The sequence below is a fragment of the Falco peregrinus genome, chromosome 14 (genome assembly GCF_023634155.1).
Source record: "Falco peregrinus isolate bFalPer1 chromosome 14, bFalPer1.pri, whole genome shotgun sequence".
Classification (NCBI taxonomy): Eukaryota; Metazoa; Chordata; class Aves; order Falconiformes; family Falconidae; genus Falco; species Falco peregrinus.
Window position 1 is genome coordinate 8,203,274 of NC_073734.1, and position 21,269 is coordinate 8,224,542.

At 37.7% G+C, this 21,269-nt stretch overlaps 1 protein-coding gene and 1 long non-coding RNA gene across 5 annotated transcripts in view; one reads left to right on the forward strand and one right to left on the reverse strand.

The window, feature by feature from the left end:
• The window catches only part of LOC114013279 (uncharacterized), a 75,548-nt gene that overhangs the window by 29,599 nt on the left and 24,680 nt on the right, over positions 1–21,269 (forward strand). For both annotated transcript variants that reach the window (XR_003556168.2, XR_003556169.2), the window contains exon 2: positions 7,067–7,203. This is a non-coding gene — a long non-coding RNA (uncharacterized LOC114013279). The remainder of the gene's footprint in view (positions 1–7,066; positions 7,204–21,269) is intronic.
• The window catches only part of CDYL2 (chromodomain Y like 2), a 61,999-nt gene that overhangs the window by 11,025 nt on the left and 29,705 nt on the right, over positions 1–21,269 (reverse strand). For all 3 annotated transcript variants that reach the window (XM_055818595.1, XM_005241425.3, XM_055818596.1), the window contains exons 2-4: positions 17,722–18,316; positions 8,687–8,904; positions 1,519–1,691 (exon numbers count right to left, since the gene is read on the reverse strand). In XM_055818595.1, the coding sequence (XP_055674570.1) occupies positions 1,519–1,691; positions 8,687–8,904; positions 17,722–18,316 (986 nt within the window). The remainder of the gene's footprint in view (positions 1–1,518; positions 1,692–8,686; positions 8,905–17,721; positions 18,317–21,269) is intronic.

Consider the following 21,269-nt stretch of genomic DNA (forward strand, 5'->3'; position numbering starts at 1 on the left):
GCTAAATGGAAAACGTAGAGTATTGTTTCCAGAAGTACAATAAAAATCTTATTTCCAGTGGGCCTGAAGCCGACATTCTTGACAAGGAGCAGTACACTGTACCAGTATTTCAAGAGTGCTCTGTGAGCCCAAGGATGGAAAAACTGAGTGTCATAGTCTGGCTTATACTCATGTAAATGTTGAATTGGTAAGTACACCTGTGTATTAAATGTGTGTAGATAAACGTATACATATATAACAATACCTATCTACACATTATTTACATGAATAATATTAAAATTGTATCTTCTAATGGAGTGTGAGTGTGCACATGTTTTCAAACAAGAATACTGATTTTCTTCTGTCACATTTTTTTTTTGTTCCACGTTATTAAAAATCCCTTATGTTAAAAAAATATAATAAATCAGGATGTGTCCTTCAAAGGGTTTTTCTTTTTTTTAAATATCACTACATGATACTCAAGCATAGCTAGGGTCTTAAAAACATGTCATAATTTATTATGTTTAAGAGGTGCATTTTAAATTCTTTCAAAATAATTGCTACTTTGAGAATTTCAGAAGTATTAAACTGAGAATCCAAACTGATCTGCAGTAGTTGTAACAAAGATAATCGGTGATTAATACAAATAATGTAATAAGTAGAGCTGATCTTATGTTATATTAATATAGAAAAAATATTGATCTGTTGTAAAACAAATTCTGTAATATTTGTTCATAGAATTGTTACATAAAATTTTAAAGCTCTCAGAAGAAGAATACTTATTTTTAGGAATTGGGGGGGGAAGGGACCAAACCCTCTCCTGGTACACCAGTGAAATACCATTGGCTTTAATGGGGTAATGTTGATTTATACTGGAAAATCTGCCAAATATGTATAAAGTATACCTTGTGGATAATGGAAATATTTGGTGATGTATTGTGCAGATTGATTTGTAGACTGCATGTCATAAACCCTGGATTTCTATTAAGATAATGTGATATATACAAGGAAAGTCACATTTTAGTTATGAAAATAAAACTACATTTACATATATATTAAGTAATTTAAATTTAAGAAAAAGAGTGGAGACCCTTCTAATAAAGTTCTGAAATACAGTGGCAGACTGCTATTTCAACAGAATATGAGTAAGCCATGGATTCCCATTTGTACTGAAATTCATTAAAATGATGAACATTAAAACAAGTAAAATATCTGCTTTTCAGGAACCACTGTAGAACATGACAATAGCTAATTTGGAAAAAGAACAACAAAGTTGTATTTGAATTTGGAGGAATGATTTGAAATATTAAATACAGAGAACTGGAATAAAATAAATCCCTATGGATATTAGCATTGGAATAAATGTGCTTTCTTTTCTAGTAAGGAAAGGTCCAAGGTTCTTCTTACTAAATAAATTTGTAGGACTGTAATTAGAATGCAATCAACACTTAAATATACAACATTTTTGGACCTGATAAATATCTTTATAATCACACACTGCATTTCATAATTTAGAGATCATAGGTAAGCTTGGGTCACCTTATAGCTTCTGCAATCCTAGTGCTTTCCTTTCTTCTGTCATTGGATAACCTGCCAATTAAATATGAGTAATCTAGGCCACTACAGAATACACTTCCCACTGCGCTGAGAAGTAAGAGTTTACTGTCATCAGCTGATGCATTGCACAATGCTCTCCGAACTTCCTTCATGATCTGTGGATAAAGAAAAGTAAACAATTCGACATGCATGCCGTTGCAATATCATTTCCCTAGTTTTACAAACCTTATTGATTTTGAGAGACTTAAATTTTGGGCACTATTAATACTTACATCAATTATATGTATTTATATAATTTTAATATACTTAGAATGGTAACACTGAGAGTTTACAAAATATTTTATATTTGGAAGTGCTTTGTGGATGCTTACTAATTCAAAAGGTTTTTAGGAGTCGGCTGTTCTATGGGCAATTCTAGCCAGCATATGATTTTTGGTTTCAATTTAATAATTTCAAATATCACTTTTTTATTTTCATCGTGTATATTCAGTGTACATCACTGCATCCTCAGTAACACAGTTATCACAACAACAGCCTATTAACCTCAACAGATTGTAAGCAAAATCTACAAACCCCAGTTTTCAGTTCTTCAACTACTTTGGTTTAAATGACTTCAACCACAGCAAAGCAGGACAAGAGGACATCATATACATCAACATGACAAACATATTATTCATTTTTCTATGCTCAGTGATATCGTTAAAGTCTACAAATGTTAAAGCAAAAAAGCCACTTGAAAGAGACATTTTGCCTCTGATTTACAACTGGATCAAACTATTAATTGCACCATAAATCAAACCTAATCAAAATCTGTATAGAATTGAGCTGCTGGTATTATAAGAAAATGGCCCTTCACCCGAGCAGAGAATCGTTTCCCTAATAATTTTTAAAAGGAAATATTATTAATTCCTGATGGGTAACTTCTTGTTTGGTCACAATTCAGTGTAGATTGTAAGCTGTAATTCATTTCAGCCGTTTCAGCTTCCCCTCTTCTCTTTAGTGATTTGTTCCTCACTTCAAGGGCTGTGATTTCATCTGGTGTGACACCTCCCATGCTTAAACATACTCATGTGTCAAAGTATTTCCTATAGACAGGGTTCTGTTGAGTCACATTTTTCTCTTTTGTACTGAAAGATTTGCTGTTAGTGTAAATTTAGGTAAAAGCAAAATGTGGCTGGGGGATTAAATATGGTTTTGACATGAGAGAAACCCAAGATTTTTAGCTTGTGATTGTTTTCGTTCACTACTTTCTGTTTCCAAAAATTCTTCAGATCTCTGAAGTGCCCTATTTAAGAAGTGTCCCTAAATACAGAACAGAAGTTTTGTTTATACCATTCTAGGTAGCCTTTTATTTGAAATCCTGTGGTTTGTGAGACCAGGCTTGAGCTTGTATATTCAAACCATGCAGTGCAACACTACCTGTGTGTTTTCCATATGTGTTTGCATAAAAAATGGTTGTTACTGGCTGCTGAGACCAAGACATGAGAAAGCAGGTGGTGAACTTTTCGATGCTTCACTTTTACAAGTGCACTTCAGAACGCCTGTAATACAGAGTATGTGACAGTGGGTGGAAGTGAAGTAATTAAAAGCAGCAGAATTTGGACGTATATTTGAAATTCTTCTGCAGGTACAAAAATGTCATCAGTGATTTTAGGAGTACTGTTCATTCTCAGAGTCTCAGAGGCTGTCTCTGTCCTCGGTAAAAACATAGCAAACCTGCACATTTTGTAAACAGGAAACAATGGAAATAAACCCCTAAAGCCTCTGTTCAAAGTTAAAAAAGAAACTTCTGAAGGTGGTGGATGTTAGAATAAGAAAAAGATACAGTATTTTGATTTTCTTAGTTCCATGGGGATACAAGATTGTCCTCTTAGTTTATTTTAAATGTTCTCAAAATCTGCTTTTTCTTAGGGAGGATGTATAAATAATATCAGGGAATACCAGTCAAACTTTTTTATACAATATGAGGAGTGTTGCTTTAAATATGATGCCATGGTATAATACTCCATTCTGCAAGTTTCTTTACCATTCCCCTTTCTCCAGTGATATCTGCATATGTACCTACTCTTTCATGTTACCACTGCTACCCTTCAAACGCGTCATTACCATGACAAACCTGTCTCTTTTTTATCTTATCCCTCACTGATTTGGATGGCTAAAGCCATGGAAAAGCACACCAAACTTTTAAGCAGAGGTTATACTACTTGTAGGAAAAAACAAGATTCTGCTATCACTGTTTTTCCAATGTTTTGAAGAGGGTGACATTAAAAGTCCGTTATTAGGAATCGATTTCTTAGCTACGGTTGAAAATGGGAAGGCTTTGACAGTATTTCAGATATTATTTTTGAGCAGGAGTGGAAATTTAGTTCCACTGCTCCACTGGTTTCTAGCAAAATAAAACAGTATCAGAAACCATGAAACGATAATGTATCGGTGTTGTCAGGCTCCAAAGAGCTATTTTTTTTTTTTAATATTTGTGAACTAACTTTATCATCCAAAGGTACTCAGAGGCTCATTGGAATACACCAGTGCCAGCCAAGTCAATTCTCACTCCCTTGTTCTATGCAATGATTCTTTTGCTGGTGCAGACCAAAATTCACTTGGTCACCTTGTCACTCAGCACAGTTGTAGCCAACCCGCTGTCCACTGTTGCTTCCAAATGTCTTGGTGTCACGCCTTTCCTCATTGATTATCTGGGTATGGGTATTTCTCTACAGGTGTTTATACGCTTATAGAAAAGCTACTAACAATAAAATAAAAATTAAAAAGATGCTTTGTCTGTAGGGCTGCAGAACTGTATTAAACTGCAGTACTGTAAAGTAAATATAATTTTGGTTCAGAGCACAAATTTCCATTTAATGCAGTAGTGAATTCCGTTTGCAAATACAGAGATACTATGTGTCCTTAGTTACAGTTCTTTGTCAGATTCCATATTCTTTTTCTCTCTTCCACAACCCTTAAACCTTCCCTCATTTTGGTACAACTGTGGCATTTGTCCAATTAAATTTTACTTTCTCTAGTGGACCAGATCTAATATTACTATTTGCAGGGCTCCACTGCAGTATTCTCCAGTTCCATCCTTTTTTAAATTAGCTTTTTCATGGTCTTTTAGTTAATTTTCAGTTGTGGGGACAGTATTTCTATTCCAGTGCGTTTGACTAAAATTTCTGAGGAAGCATTTACAAAACAGAATGGGCCAGTTATTTAGCTCATGATAATCAAATTACAAATTTAGAACAGGCCTAATGCTTCACTTACTGTTTTATTGAAACCCAAATATATAATAAAATTATCACTTGCTCCAAAGTTGCTTATTTTTCTAATCCTGTCAAGAAAATAAGCTGGTTCGTTCTTTAACAGGACACCTTATATTGCAAAATACACATAAAATGTTTTAAAACTTCATTAAACTTCTAAGAGCTTATTTTAATGCCTTTCACTGGATGTAGGAAATTTTAAAAGGCATTTGGTGCCCTTTGCTTTTAATATTGCTTACATTCTGGGGAAGTCAGAGAGCTGGGAATTGATCACAGTAATTACACAAAGTGTCTTGAACAGAAGTCACTTGTTCATATAAATAGAAATAGTAGTTTAAAAAGGTAACTTCTCTGAATCTCTGTTGATATTCTTAAAGGTAAATAATCTGTAAATATTAATTACAGTAAAACAGAATTTTAAAGCCATTCAGTTGTTCTTAGAATGTCTTCCACACTTGCCCATTTTTACATAAATGTGCTTTTTGTTACTTACTGACTTTGTGCAAGCAGATTCTGTTTGATAAAGGACGGACTTGGGAACCTATAAGGCTGGCTTCAGGCAGAACTGGCCAAGACCCACAGTTTGTCTTTGTATGAGAGCAAAAGTACAGATAGCAGTAAACTTGTACCTGCCTTTTTTTTTTTTTTTTCTCTTTAAGTTAGGAAAAGTTGTAAGTGGAAAAACTGAAAGCAACCCAGTGCTCCAAAATGCGCCTGGCAGAACTTCAAACCCTGTAATTCTCACGGCTGGAAATTTGAAACCTGGTTCTTTTGTATAAGAAGTGTACTTGAAGTAGTTGTATAGGTCCTCAATGGAAACATTAGCTGTTTAGGGAATGTTTTGCTTTTATTTCAGAGTAATATTAATTCCTAGCTCCATTAATAGTATAAAGTAAAACCAGTGGATGGATCCATTTAATCTTAAGTTTAAAACAGAATTTGGATCCTTGAAATGTTCTGAGTTAAAACAGCAGCAGCAGCATTGGAGAACAAATTTCAGAAGCAGCAAAGGACCCATGAGAGAAAACGCCCTAATGGAATTTACAATGATGAAATATTTTACCTATCTATTTTTAAAATGAATTTTAAAAGTAGCAAGCCTAAGCCACTGGAATAAAAACAAGCTGTGCTGTTTAGTGACACTGGCTTGGAAGTTTTATAAGGTCTTGTAAAACATAAGAAAGAATTTCTGTAGTGCCCTGAACATTTTTGTAGAAAAACCTCCATTAGTACAGTGGCACTCAGCCAAGTTCAATCAGTGCAAATGGTGCTGGAAGGCGCATCAGCACATTTCATGCCAAAATCGCCTGCATAAACCCACAGGTGTGATGTGGCTACCAAAAAACATAGGATGAAGATTCAGGTAGACTTCTCAAGTGTTTCTTTTTGGTATAAATAAGTTCTTTGTTATGTTAATTAAATTGGCATAAATAGCAGAGGCCAATGGTTGAACTAAACTATTAAATTTTATCTGAAGATTAAGATAAAGCACAAAGGGCTGTTTAGGGGTGAGAATGATTTTGTATAAACTTAATTTTGTAATGATGGCAGGCAGCGCACACCTTTTGGTTTTTTCCTAACATAGATGGCTGAGAATAACCAGACCACTATTTTAACCACACCAAGTAGACCTGTTCTGAATAAATTAATCATTTACTATTTGGCAAACATAATTTACTGAATGTTTAATAAAGCTCAAAGTCAGCATTTCTTTTGACAAAGTGAAACACACTTTCTTCATTCTGTAGGAATTTCATATTTGTACTTTCTATTCACTGGTGATAAAAGGCATCAAAACTGACAAAGTTGTAAATGTCCCTAAAATACTCTGTCAGTTTGTCTCACCTATGGCTATGGGTGACAAACTGCAGGAACAAGGCATTCAACATAGTCCTTTCAGTTCCTTGGATTTTTAGCTGTAATTGCCAGCAAGGATGTGGAATTGCCAATATTGGAGGTGCTGGGTTTTGTGGTGTGAATGATCATGGGCAGCAGCCTGGAGCGAGGCCAAAGAAGTTGTTTCATGTTTGCCAGCAAGCAGCCTTTGGAGGGCAAGAGCTTTCAATTGCTCTCAGCCTGGATGAGTTTTAAACAGACAATCTCAGTGTGGAGAACTCATTACCTTGATTAATTCCTGACCATCCAGATCCTGGTCAGTAATGTGGTTTTCTAAAATGTATTTTTGAGTAAGCTTCAGTAAAGGTTCTAGAAATAGTCTATACTGGTGATGCAAGAAAAGAACTGTTATATGCTTATCATTTATTCTTCCACAGAGGTGGGTTCCCAGCATATTGGAAGTTTTCAAAGAATGAAACGGATTGGCTTGGCTGACCTGAAGAACCTGAATTAATTCACTGGTTAGAGCATTTGAACACTGCTGATGCGGAACAGCACAGCCAGCAACGTAAAGGTATGTCTGTTCACCCTGAGCATAGTAAGGCCTTGATTTTATACTTTTTCAGGCCCTTGAGCTCTTCAGTTAAATTACCTGCAGGGTCAATTAGTGGTAATTAATACATGGATGGAATGATGGATTTCAGGTAATTGAATGTGTTTTAAGGAATTGGTATTAAAAGCAGGTGTTTGGTGTTCTGTGTTAATTTACAAGACAGTCCTTTTAAATATTATATAGTTTTAAAACTAGGAGTGATAAATGTATGTACCATCAGTTTTAACTATTTAGTATCATTCTGTGTATTAATGTCCATGTGTAGGTGTGCATTTGGGAAGGGGAGTCAAATTTAGGGCCCATCATACCTGACCGTGGTTTTATCTGACGCTCATTACATGTAATTAATTTCAAAGTTACTCAGTTTCTTACTGAATGAAATAGTTCCTCAAAGCTACAATCTACTTTTCCCTCAGATGGTGCTCAAACTGATATTTCATACGTTCTTATGTTGAAGTTACTGTGTAAGACAGAGCTGCACTGGCGTGTCTGCAGGGCAGAAAAAGGCAGAGATCTGCCACACTGTGGGCAGCTCGTGGCGGAACTCTGCCTGCAGGATGCTCCGACAGGCAAAACTGGGGCCGGGAGGCAGCTCCTGGTGCTTCCTCTCTGGTCTATGGTAGCCCCTTTCCATCAGGCCAGTAGTGCCCATGTGGAACAGGGCTCAGGCATGTTCTCTGCTCTCCAGGACATGCATCCTGATGCAGGCATTTATTGACACCCCTTTTGTTCTGACATGGGAAAGGTATACCAGGGTATTGCCGTCCACTATGCTGGGATCACAGAGAATGGAAGGAAAAGCTTCTCAGCCCTTCCAGCGACTCATGTATGTACTGGAGTAGTACAAGCTACGAGTCCAAGTCTGACCTTAAGTGTATGATGTTTGGAACAAGGGAATTCATCAATATAATCTATATGTTGCACAACTAAGCAATTCAGCTGAGAACAGAGCCCCTAATTGGTTAAGGTTTCATAAATAAGGACTCATAAAGTGATTCAGAGAAAAAGCAATTAGGGATCAAGATGTACTTTTAGAATTACTGTCTCGGGATATAGCCTGAAATTCTCCATATGCAACAACTGGAGCACTGTTTAAATTAATAAAATGAAAGGGACCAGATTTCTCCTAAGGATAGTAATATCAGTAACTTCAACATGTGAAAAACTGACTCACACAATCCATGCTGGAAATACCGATTCTGCCATTCCTTTCTTTACTTCTAATTTTCAGTTTCAGACATGTAAATTAAAAATTAATTTCTATTGCATTCTTTTTGACAGGAATCCCAAGTGTGAAAAAGCTAGATATATCTGAACTCTATATTTCTTTTCTAAGAAAATCAGTTAGGAAAAAAAATACATAAAATCCAGTTCAAGTGTAGTGTTTCCAAGATAACCCACACATTAGGATGGCTTTCTTTGGCTTTTATGGCTACATGCTTACCTCTGGGGTCAGTGCATTGTTATCTGAAGTCTGACTCGACAGCAAAATATGTGTGAAACCATCTTCTTTCCGGACTACAATGTCCCTGAACCGGCAGTTACTTTCGTTTTGACGCACACTGTATCTCAGTCTCTTATCAAAGACATAATCTTTCTCTCCATCCAGTTTCCTTTTCACAGTGCTGTGTAGATTCAAGCTTCCATTGGCCAGAGAAGAACCTTTCAGATGGAAAGAATCAAAGCACAATTATGTCTATGCCTTCAAAGAAATAGAGTGATACTTTCTAGCTCAGTATTTACAACAGCCTCTATGTGATAAATTTGGTAAATCAGAAATATGCCTGGCTAGCCAAATTTGGCCTCAAGCCATCCTTCCTATTCTATATTCCAACACGCAGTACTTTTTCTTCTTTGATCAGACAACCTCTAGATCTAATGAACTGTAGCACGTAGGACTGGTACTCCTAATGGGATCAGTTTTGCTTTGAAGATGAAAACAACTGCACCGCAGTCTTTCACATGCATTTGGGGTGATCCATGAATTCATAGGAAGGTTCTGATTCAGCTTTGGAAAAACTTGACATGACAGGTTTATTCCAAATCCCATCTTTTGAAGTTACATTTTCTTCCTTTTATGGTGACCAGAAAGTCATGACCAGATTCCAAGGACAACGTGACTACACACCTGGTGCACACCTCTATGTGACAGTAAGTCAGGGGAGTTCTTACTAAGCTGCCACAACTGGCATTTTCTTCCACGTATCCTTGTGGCTGGTGTTAGAAGTAGCAGTTAGCTGTCCCCTGCTCTGATCCCGAGCGTCGGCGCATTACCTTTTACAGGAACAGTAATTACTGCCTTTTGACAAACAGGTATGATATTAATATTGGACTTTGTACATAGGAAATAGTAATGCTGATGCCATTTTGGAGGCTATCCAGCTTAGGAAAGAAAGGGAACTGACACGATACAGTTCCTCCTTAAAAACAAATGAGGCTAAAAGTATGTCAGTTTTAAAAGACGGTTTATTCTGACTTACACTGTGTATGAACTGTAAACTATTACTTTGTTTATATTTACAGTTCTTCTGTAATAGGCAATATATTATGATTGGTAACAATGCTGAGCCAGAATGGTGGAAATATCTGTACAAGATTTTTATGCAATACTCCTTTTCTAATTGCAGATGTTTCACACTATTGCCATTGAAAGTAAAGCAGAGACAGGCTCCTGAGGAACAGAGATTAAAGTCACTCTGTTCACTGGAATAGTTTCCAAATCTGTTTTTTGTTTAAATAGACATGAGCCCACAATACGGTGTATTTAAGAAAGGCCAAGAAAGAGCTGAATGAAAACACCTTTGTTTGTTCTGTTCTTTACTCCTGCCAAAGCTGACCTGTTCCAGCTTCTGGTATCAAATAGCCAGGAATTTTTAAAGGGCAGATGACATGACTATTAGAACATAGATTTAAATTGTATCGTTTAAATGACCACTATCCAATTAAAAGTGCTCTGTTGGAACAGAATTGAATGGTGAATTCGTAACAGATTATTCTCCAAACCAAAACCACTTACCTTCACTCTGGATTAGCTATGTTTCTACTTAACGTTTATGCTGGTAACTGAATTGCCTGATACCCCACAGCTGGAAGTGACCTGTAGGATTGTTCATAGTGTGTGAAATGCCTGTATATATACCCTGCAGTTACGATACATAATGTTAAGATATGTAGAGTGCTTAATAGTATTTAACTGGTGCATCATTGGGCCTTGTCATGTAATGTGTGCATGCGTGTACACATATATCTATGTGTACAAACACACAGAAATGCATGTTTGTTAAAAAGTCAGCTATTTCAGTCAATCATAAACCTCTTTTTATGTTAAATTAAGAGATACCTAAAGCATCACCTTATTATATTGAATGGAGGATTCAACTGGTGCAATGCAAACACTGACAAATTACATTAGATCATCAATTTGAAAAGAAGTAATTTGAAGCCAGCAGAATTTGAAATTTGTTTTCTTGACAAGATTTATCTACAAGTGCAGAAATTACCATGTGCTTGTATCTTAAAAATTATGAATAAGGTTTTGCAACTGCATATATTTTGACATGTATTCTTACAAACAAAAATCAACTTAAGAAATTACTAATGGAAAACTAGTGTCATTGGGAATAATACACTGCAACAAATTACTTATTTGACTGAGACAGACTTTTAAATATTACATTTTTATCTATTCAGTCCTTACTATGTTGCTTGACCCAGCAATAAACTACTAAGATGTGAAGAGTTCAGTCTCACAAAAAAGTGCAAAAAGCTTACAAAATCAGAGGCACAAATGAACATTGAATGGAAGAAGTGTCAGACTACCTGTACTGATTATCAACCTAGTGTTGAAGATTATGCCTCATCTATTTTAAATACAGATGCTAAGAGAATAGCAGAAGATTAATTCACACAAATTATCAAGCTCAACAAAAAGCCTCATAGTAATAATTTTGTTTATGTTTTTGTTGTATTCCTTTGTTTGAATAATGTATCCAGGATGTAAATTAAATACATGATGTAAGAAACTAAAGATCTTACCACTGTATTTTAACTATCTGCACGCCAGCAGACATAAATTTAACCAGAGGAAAGATCTAAATTACATATAAGAGAAACAGAAACGAAAAAGTGTAATTTCCAAGAATAGATGATTAACAGAGCAACATATAGCGGGTAAATTGTTGTTTCAGTAGTATATACAGCACAGCCCTGTAATCTTGTTTAATCTGATAAACTGGAAAAAATGATCAGCAAAATCTAAAGACAACACTCATGTGAAACCAGGCCAATTTTGCATGCCCGCTGCATGGATGTAATGGAGCTACTGAAGCTTTGCTCTGGAGCCACCAAAGCACCCAGATTTTCTCTGCATGAGGGTTAGTAGTTAGCACCTGCTTAATGCACACAAGGGTAACACTGCCTTAATATATCAAGATGAAAAATGACTGTGACGTAGGAAAAAAGAGACATTCTCAAAGCAATCTTGCTGCATGTAAAACAAATGAAGGATGTCACAAATTACGTAAGCTTACAGTACCTCTAAATGTGGTTTACTGGCTTAGTAGTGAGTATTTGATGCTCAGTCTAAGTACAAAAAGAAAGCAGAAGGGGAGAAAATACTTCTTCCTTAGTGGGAGTTTAATTATCACCTTGTTTTTAATCAGCACTTTCAATATTTTTTAAGGGAACTTGAGATATTCCCAGACCACTGGTGCATCTATTAATCATCCTCCAGGAATGGCAGTAAAGGATGCTACTTAAGGAGAAAATGCAAACTGGGCCACTTTCTGCAGTCTGCCCTAGTATCATCCCTAAGTGTTGTATAGGAATATGAGAGGCTTCAACCTTCCTGTTTCCTTCGGTATTTGCTTGTGGACCTTTTCAAGGCTTTCTCTAATCCCCTTTTGAGCCTGTTGATGCTGCCTGTCTCCACAGCTTCCTATGGTATGAGTTGGAGAAGTTGTGTAGCCACTACACAGAGAAGAATTTTCTTTCATCTGTGCTTTTATCTGATGTTCTACCAGTTTCAGTGAGTGGTCCCTAGTTCTGTTGTTGAGGGGTTTAGTGAACGACAGTTCTGCATTCACTTTATCTGAGGCCTTGACGATTTTGTAAACTTTGATCATACTCCCCCTCAGCCTCCCCTTCTCCATACTGGAGCCTTCTTTTATTCTTGTAATCCTCTGCGGTTTAGTTGCCTGTCCCTGGGTCTTCTCTAGCACTCCACTACTGTCAAAGGGGACAACTTGCAATGATGTTACTGCTGCTGCTGTTGGTACCAGAAAGTGCTTAAAGACTCCAGATTGAGTCTGAGACTGGGGCTCCATTATACTAGGCACTGCAGAAAACATTAGAAATTTATAGTCTAAAAAGATGAGGCAGTCAGAGAGTAGGAAAGGGAAGAGAGAAAAGATCGCAATGAGCCTCAGATCACTCAGCGCTTTGGAGGATTCAGATGTCCCCATCTCCTTCCACTGCTGCTATCCAATACAAGAGGACACCTCAAGCTACTGTTATTTTCAGATATATCTTGTCTTAGTGTTTCATCACAGTTTCAGTGGCTCTGTGCCACCACTCTACCTAGTGATCCTTGTGCTGGTACTAGCATGCAGGTAGTCAACTGACCAGATGAACTCTTCTGGCTGGAAACTCACCCAGCCAAACTGTTAATTTTCAAACAGATCAGGTTTGCCTTGTAGCCTCAAGAGTACTAAAACAGGTGCAGGGGAAGGGATGGGAATAACGATCAGGATATCCTGGGAAGGAGAGTGGGACTGTTCCTTTTGTGAGCAGCATGCATTTAAGCTGAATGAAAAAGATCATGGAGTTAGGGCTTTAATTTTTCTAGGTGAAATAAACCATGCTGCCTTACTCTTCCTGGTAAAACAGCTTGGCATTCCTCAGTCTTCCCCATAGCCTTTTTCTGTCTCCTTTCTGTCTTTCTTGTGGGTAATGGTTAATACTGTGCATACTTAAAAGCAGTGATCTGTTGATAATTTACTAATAATTTCAGACTTCTTCACTAAAGGAGCATCTGTAAGATATCTAAAAGCAATGAGTTTTTATCCAAACCGAGAAAGCAAGCATATTTGGTTGTCTTTTACTGCCAGTATTGCTCCAGAATAAATAAAACAGAACAAGCTAAAAAAACAAGAGGAAGCAGTGACTAAGTTCACAGAGAGTATTTAAATTAAGGGCACCATGAGACTACAAAGATTTTCCTAATGGAGAAAAACAGTGGTTAGTGATACGTGACAAGCAAAAATTCTTCAGCAGATGGTACAGAAACAGAGTGATGTAGAAAAAGGAACGACAAAATTAAAAGGGAATGTTTTTTGATGCTGTCAAGAAACTTGACAAAACAATCACTCTCAATTACAATATCTGGAGAGAAAGAGAAATGTGGTAATAGAAGACGATATATGTAATCAGAAAGAATGGTACTGTTAACTCCTGAGAGCATCACTGGATGTTGTCCCACAGACTTTTTCAACATTTTCCAATTTGCAGACCCTTAAATAACTGTCAGTGAAGATGACTCTACTCTCCTTATGACAGGATGTGTGGAAGGTAGAGGAGAGGTTTTGGTGGGAAAGGTCTTTCCCAACTTCAGCAAGGCTCCAGGCCTCCACAGGGGTGCATATATGATTTTGTGCATACATCTGTAGGTATACAGCCATCCTTCTGGGGTAAATAGCTTACTGGTGAGAGTTTTACCTATAGGTTGATCAGGAAACGCTGGTACCCGAGTGAATGTCTACACAAAACGAAACACAGGCTGGTGGAACTCCATTCAAGGAGTCATCAAAACCTAATTTTCAAATAGCTATTATTTGTTTCAATAGAAATGGCATGCCACAGACAAACAAATGAAGATACTTTTTGATTAGTTATAGTTTATAAGTTACTAATTATATTGCTTGGTTCAGTATGCTGGTAGCTAAACATTATTATGATATGAAAGAATACTGGTTCAAGTTGATGGGTTTTGAAGGCCTTCAACTACAGGCCAACACTGGCAGCAGAGCTGGGCCTATAAATGAGTTTTCAAGTTGTGAGGAATTTTTGAGTTTTCTGAACCTAGGCTTCATCTCAAGCCCAGCTTAAACTTTCTACACACACGACTGGTGCACCCTTACGCTTCACTGTGAAATGAGTCTGACATTCATTTGGGCTCCGTACAGGCAATCTCAAAGCTGACACAAATGCCAGCTTCACTGGATTCTGCATGGGGCTGCCCAGGAGCCACAGCTTCTGGGAGCCAAACCCAGGTCCTCCGTGTTCCCTCTGTGTTCTGCATATAGTGCCCGGGAGCCCTGCGGGCGCTGATGGGGCATGCCGCGCTTTCGACTCGCAGACTCTGTGGCAGACTGCCTGAAACCTCTGGCATAGCTGGCCGCCTCGAAGCTAAACGTGGGAGCGCTGCCAAGCAGACTGCCACATTGCTCCCGGTCTCAAGGGACAAAGCCTTGGGACCCTGGCTCAGATTTGGAGAAAGTTTTGAAACGCAAGATGTTTGGAACAAAACTTCTGTTATACAACAAATTGGCATTTTTTTTCCCCTGAAACTTTCTTTATTTGGAATTTGTAAAATTTCAGACCAGTTTTCATGTGACATCTATCCCAATTAAAATGAGTTTGGGATATAACAGGACACATGGCAGAATCACATTGGCATCTTCTGGGCTGCTTCCCTGTGAGTGTGAATACTGATGGAGTTCAGTAAATTGCTGGACTTGCTGAAGAGTAGTGTAAGTTTCTTCAATCTGACATTTCAAATGATGTAAAATCCTGTATCAGAAAATGTGACTTCTCTCAAACTTATAGGGCAATATTAGGAAAAAAAGCTAGTATTTTTATTTTGACCCTTCTTCATCAGTTTCTGCCTGCTCTTACTTTGGTAGCCTCATCTCTCCTCTTTGTGGTTTTCTCCACTGTGAATGCGCTGGGTATCACAAAGCAAGACCGGAGGGATTTCTGACCTTGGGAGTGCTGCTGACTATGGGTTTTTCAGATGAGAACCAGGTAGAGATTTAAAGATTGCTTGCTTTTGCTTACAGGGAGGTCAGAATGCAAGGGAGAAAGGACAGCAAAATACAGAAGTGGTGGATTTGGAGAATGCAAAAACAGCCATAAAGGAACTTTTTCAAGGAGCTGCAGACATCAGCTGTTAGACCAGGAGCCCTCTGTGCATGGCAGAACACCTGGGTGCTTACGCAAAGCAGCTTTCTACTGAAATAGAGCTCTCTTACAGGGATTATTCAAACAGGGGCTGATGGATGCCATTCATTAGCTCTCGTGGGGAGAAATGAAAGACTTATTTGACTTCATAGTTCTTTGTGGCCCTTTGTTTTTTGTTTTAAAAAAAGAGATTCTAAAATATGGGAATTAATGCATTTTAAAGACGCATTTTGTCTAAGAACTTCCCCAACGAATAACATAAAACAAATGATAAAAAAACTTCATTAGAAACAGTAAGAAAGCAAAGAAAAATAACTTTATACACATCTGTAACTAGATACGCAAGTCTTTTTAAAGAAGCAGGTAACTTTGTCAGCACTCCTGTATGAGCTCAGAGTCATCAAAATACAGAAGCCTGCGCTCTCAGTTTGAGGTGTCATTGACATCAGCAGGGCTACGTAGGCATTTAAAGCTGACCACGCATTTTGCTGGTTTGGGAGTCTGTAAGAAGATATTTGATGCCTGGCTTGAAAGATCCCGGTAGTTATAGAATGTAATCAACTAGACTGGGCAAGGTCAGTCCTACTTCCCAAATCAAGTAGCATTTGCTAGGTTGCCAGTAGGGTGGAAAATGGAAAGCAAAGAGATACGATTTATATTGACTTTTGAAAAGTTTTTGGCAGAGCAATTCACAAGAAGCTGTTAAGGAAATGAGTGCTATCATGGGCTATGGAAAGTGGCTAATAAAAATAAATAATTGGAACAAATGGTTACTTTTCATCATGTCAAATGAGTAGTAGTTGGCTGCCCCAAGGACCTGCAGAAGGATTAGTTTATTTAATGTACGTATTAATGAACTGGGAAGAGAAGTATGAGAGGAAAATTTGAAGGGAATACAAAATAAGTAGAGTAAAAACCAGAACAAAATTTTGAAGAGCTTCACTGAGTCATAAGAAAAAGGTGAATTGGCAACAGTAAAGCAGATTAAATGCATAATGAAAAGAATCATACATATAGCTGTGTTCTAAATTAACTGTAACCAGCAAAGAAAAAAACCCTAAGAGCAACTGTGTATCCTCAATGCAAACCTTTATGCAGTGTGTAACAGCAGAAAAAAATAATACTCAAAAGGTTGTATCGCCACTATATCAGTAAGCAGTAGGAAACCATTTGGAACAGCTCCCGCTGTTTTTAAAAGGTATTAAAAAACCCACACACACCAAAGGCACAAGAGGATACGGAAAACTACTAGGAATCTGGAAAGACTTCCACATGGTAGGAAGGCTAAAAAAGCTAGGGCTGCCTAATGATTGACAGGATACCTTCCACTTTATCCCTTCGTATAGGGACAAGAACTTCTTCAATGAAAGTAAAGGTCAAAAAAAAAAAAAAAAGCCCAAACAAACCCACAAACCCCAAAACCTGATCAAATAAAATGTACACCTCATTGTTAACTCCTGAAATTACTGCCACAAAGCACCACTGAGGCTTTAAATTTTGCATTGGAATTTTGAATTGGAAAAAATTGGAAAAAAACCCCCAAACCTCAAAGAATTGGACACACATAGATAATGAGGAGCTACTTAGTTGCATTAAGCTGAACAGCACCTATAAAGAACATAAACCTTTATTCTTTGACAACTAAGCTATTGGGTAACTATGAGGATCAGAAAGAAATTTCTCCTCTTTCTTCTTGTTTATTTTGAGGCTGTTTGTAACTTCCCATCAAGTATGTCTTGCAACTACTGATGTATCCAGTCACAGTCAGAGACAAGGACCTGGCAGTTCTGAGTACTCCTGAATATGACGAGCATTAATACTGAGGAACTGGAATGGTATTCAGCCATTCCACTAGGATACTTTAGCAACAGCAGTATGGATTTTGCTTTTAAAATCATCCTGATCTTTCTAGACCACTGGGTCTGAGCCCACAAGTAACTGAGAAGTGATTTGTGACTTGGTCATACGCAAAATCAAAGCTGCAGTATTATACATATCTCAGTTGTCATTCCTACTCGGTGCCTTGTCATCATTTCCTCACAAGGACTTTATACTGCAAAGGCAGGTAACAAACCCCACTGCTTCATGTCACTCCTTGGGAAACAGAAGGAGGGCAGCCAACTGATAAAAAAATGGTATAACACATTGGGAAAGAGTGTGAAACCTCACGCTCTCTCCATATCACTTGTGGAGCGTGACAATGATTTTTCCATGAGTGGCCTCTCTATTTGCAGTTGCCGCAATTAAACACACCCCCCCCCCCCCGCCCCCCGCAAGACCGTAGCTGTTTAAATCACATACCAATTCCATTCACAACAGGTGAATCATTACTAACTTCCAACACACTGGGCAAATTTTGTTCTCCTTCGTGATCATTTAAATCCACGTTTTGCTGTTGTGAGCCATTCCCAAAATGCCTAGAATCTTTTTCATGACTGCCATCTCCATTCTGCAGACCATTATGTGGCTTTTTCAGTGGCATGATCTGTAAACCGCTGGGAGTAGTTCGGTAAGTCACAGTTTTAGCAGCCCTGTCATTAGCAGATGCTGGCTTTGCTGCGTATCCTCTTTTCTGTTTTTGAAGAGATGGATTAATTCTCTTTCTTTTGTGTGTTGACCCTTTAGACTTCCCAGATTCAGAAGGTCTATGTGACATTTTCTCAACAGATGTCCCTCGGCTTTCCCGCAAAAATTTTGGAGCGCTGGCCTGTTTCCCATGTCTCGATCGCTTTTCTCTAGTAACATGTAGTCCATTGAACTCATCAATAAATTCCTCACAATGTAATAGATGATGTTCAGGTTCCCAGGTGTCTTCATTGCTTCCGTACCCTTTCCACCTGATGAGATATTCCCATTTGCCCTTCTTGTTCTTCCTTTTGTCTACAATCCTCTCTACCTAAAAGAAAAAAACAAAAATACTGTATTAGAAAGAAAAATAGTTTGGTCATGAAAATTATGTTCTTCATTTACAGCTAGGAAGGCCTCCCTGACACTGTAAAGGCACCTTAGTATTAGTAAGATTCTCCTGAAATACAATGCCTAAGATATGCACTGACATGGAAAGCCTAACCAAGCTAGCCAAAATGTGGCAATCTATTTTACAGATTTAAATTTACCTTATTTTCATAGGATGCAGTCCCATTGGATGTATATAGACCATGCTGACTGCTGAGGAGAACCTACTTGATGTGTGTACAAACTGCTTGACGTAACGTTTAGGAATCAGTGTTACATGTGTCTGTTCGACAAAAAATTCCCATGAACAGACCTGGCGGTGCAGGAGAGGAACGCGGTATTTTGACAGCAAGGCCATTTCCCCTTCTGAAAACATTAGGAAGAGACATAAACACCTGGTCAAGTCTAATCGGGGAACCTGCAATAGCCATAGTGTTAATGAATGTATGATTTTTTTGAGAATCAGGTTGCAAAACGAGATTATTACTGTTACATTCCTCAGCTACCTCTTGTCTGAAAGAGCTAAATATTGCATCTTTTGCTACATCGTCAGTTCCTGATCATTCTCCTCAATCCACACATGGTTTCCCTATGAACATCCCCATATTTCTTCATGTCTTGGAAACTCTCTTGAACAGAGAACTCACTATAACAAATGACAGTATTTCACACCAGAGATCTTACTTGCATTAGTGTGCATCCACTTTGCTACTTCCAACTTACAAATATGTATATTTGTACATGTATATGTATATGAATGCAGTATTTGGGTAAATACACAAAAATTGCAAGTGCACTAATTAAAAAAAAGGAAACGAAAGGCATAAAGGCAGGATTCTTACGCAGAAGTAATGAATTTGATGAACCTATGCCAGAGAATGTCAGTTTAAGGCACATTTCCGCACCAAGGGATAAGGGACTGTATTGGGACTACAAACTGAATGAGAATTAACAGTATCATGCTGTTGTGGAAAATGGACGGTACAACTGAAGAAATCTTTGTGCTGTCTCAGCACTGGCAACGTCTCAACTAGAAGGAGACGGCGTATGAAAACCCGAGCACAATCAGGGGACGCACATCATGAGTTTAAATTGCATCAAGTGAAATTCAGATCAAGTCATTAAGAAAAATGTTGTAAAGGCAGTAAGAATTAAGCATTGGAATAGGTAATGTGTGGCAGGTATGGAGCGTTTTTAGAACAAACAGGTTTTGTTAGACAAACATCTGTCATCAAAAGTCATTGCTGGAAAATCGGGTTATGATGAGAAAACCTTTTGAAGTCTCTCCCAAGTTTTATTTTCCGATTTTTTTAATGTTTTTATATTTTTAAAATGTGGCTTATAAAGGATAAAGATGCCACCAATGAAAAAAATATAAATCGTTATCATTAACCAAAAGCACTATTGTTAATTTAGCAAAAATAAATAAGTGGATAGCTAATGTAATAGCTTTCAGGGCTCTTCAAATAAAAATCATCTGATGTGAACAACAGTGGAATCTGTATGGAGAATTTAACCTTGAAGAAGGGCAATCACAGCAGTGTAAGTAATTGTTCTTTTTAGGTCCCCTGTTAGAGCAAACCAATGGATTAATTCTGTCTGCTCACTGGCTGGAACTGTACATTCATAGAAATCTTGGTGGGTTCCCCAAAGGAGTCTAAATGTAATTAGCAACTAAACATTATACTTCTATCTCAATTCATTTATGTGGGAACTGTGCTAAGATATCTGTGTCTAAGTCATAGTGGACAGCTTTACTCCATCTCCAGGGCACTCGACTGCAGCATCCCAAACAGCTCGTTCCTGTGCTTTGTCTTATCAAATATCTGCATAGAACCACCAGAGAAGCAAAACAAGGCATCCTCTTTACTCTGAATTTAGCACAGTCCCCTTCAGGATTGCTCAGCATGGCAAAACAATTAGCTGCAGCTCAGTCCAGGCAAGTCTGAAATCGTTTGTCTAAAAAGAGGGAAAAGTCCTCACAAAAAAAACCAAAAACAAACAACTGACCAGCTTTTTTTTTTTTTTTTTTTTTTGGTCTTCATTTGGGGTGTGTGGCTTTCAAATGTCAAACTAATAGACTTATGATTTTGTTGACTTTATAGAGAGCAGCTATCCAAATTATCTCTGGCTTTAAAATACTTCTCATCCTCCCGTCTGGGGCTAGCCAGAAAGACTGTACATTTGAACCATGGAACTCTGTAGAGGTGTGTGGATTGTTGGTGGATTTGTTGCTTTAATTACTGCAGCTTACTCTACCAAGGAGCAAAACATACGTATATATACACACACACACACATATATATGTATGTGTCCTGAGGAAAAAAAGAAATTGCTGCTAAATTCAGTAGACCACAGCTATCATTACTGTAGAGAATTTGGTTTAGTGCTATTCCGTCTGTAGTAGCTAAACAACACATGCCTTCCCCTCCCTTTTTCATTCAGGAATTTGGACTTGGAACACAGACTGTGTCAGGCTGATGCTACCTTGGAGTAATTTGTCTTCCTTTTGAGGGATTACACCAGTTGCATTCCTCCACCTGCTCAGTGAAGGAAGAACCTGAGGAAGGACAAATACTTTGCCATTCTCAGAACCATGTACAAAAACCATCTCTTCAACCTCAGCTTTTGTCACTCATGCACATATCTTTAAATTTAACTATACTGATTTCTCATTTTTGCATTGTTGTTCTACTACATGCAGGAAAAGTGAAGGGAAGAGGTTTTGTGGAGAGCGTTTTTTTAATATGGAAAACATTCAAATATTTTGGTGATGAGGCATTACGCATTTCAATTAAGAGGATAAAAACATGAGTGGTCTTTATTCCCGGGAAACAAAATACTGGCAATGGAGAATGTGATTAACCAGTTCAACACATCATGAAGGGAGAATA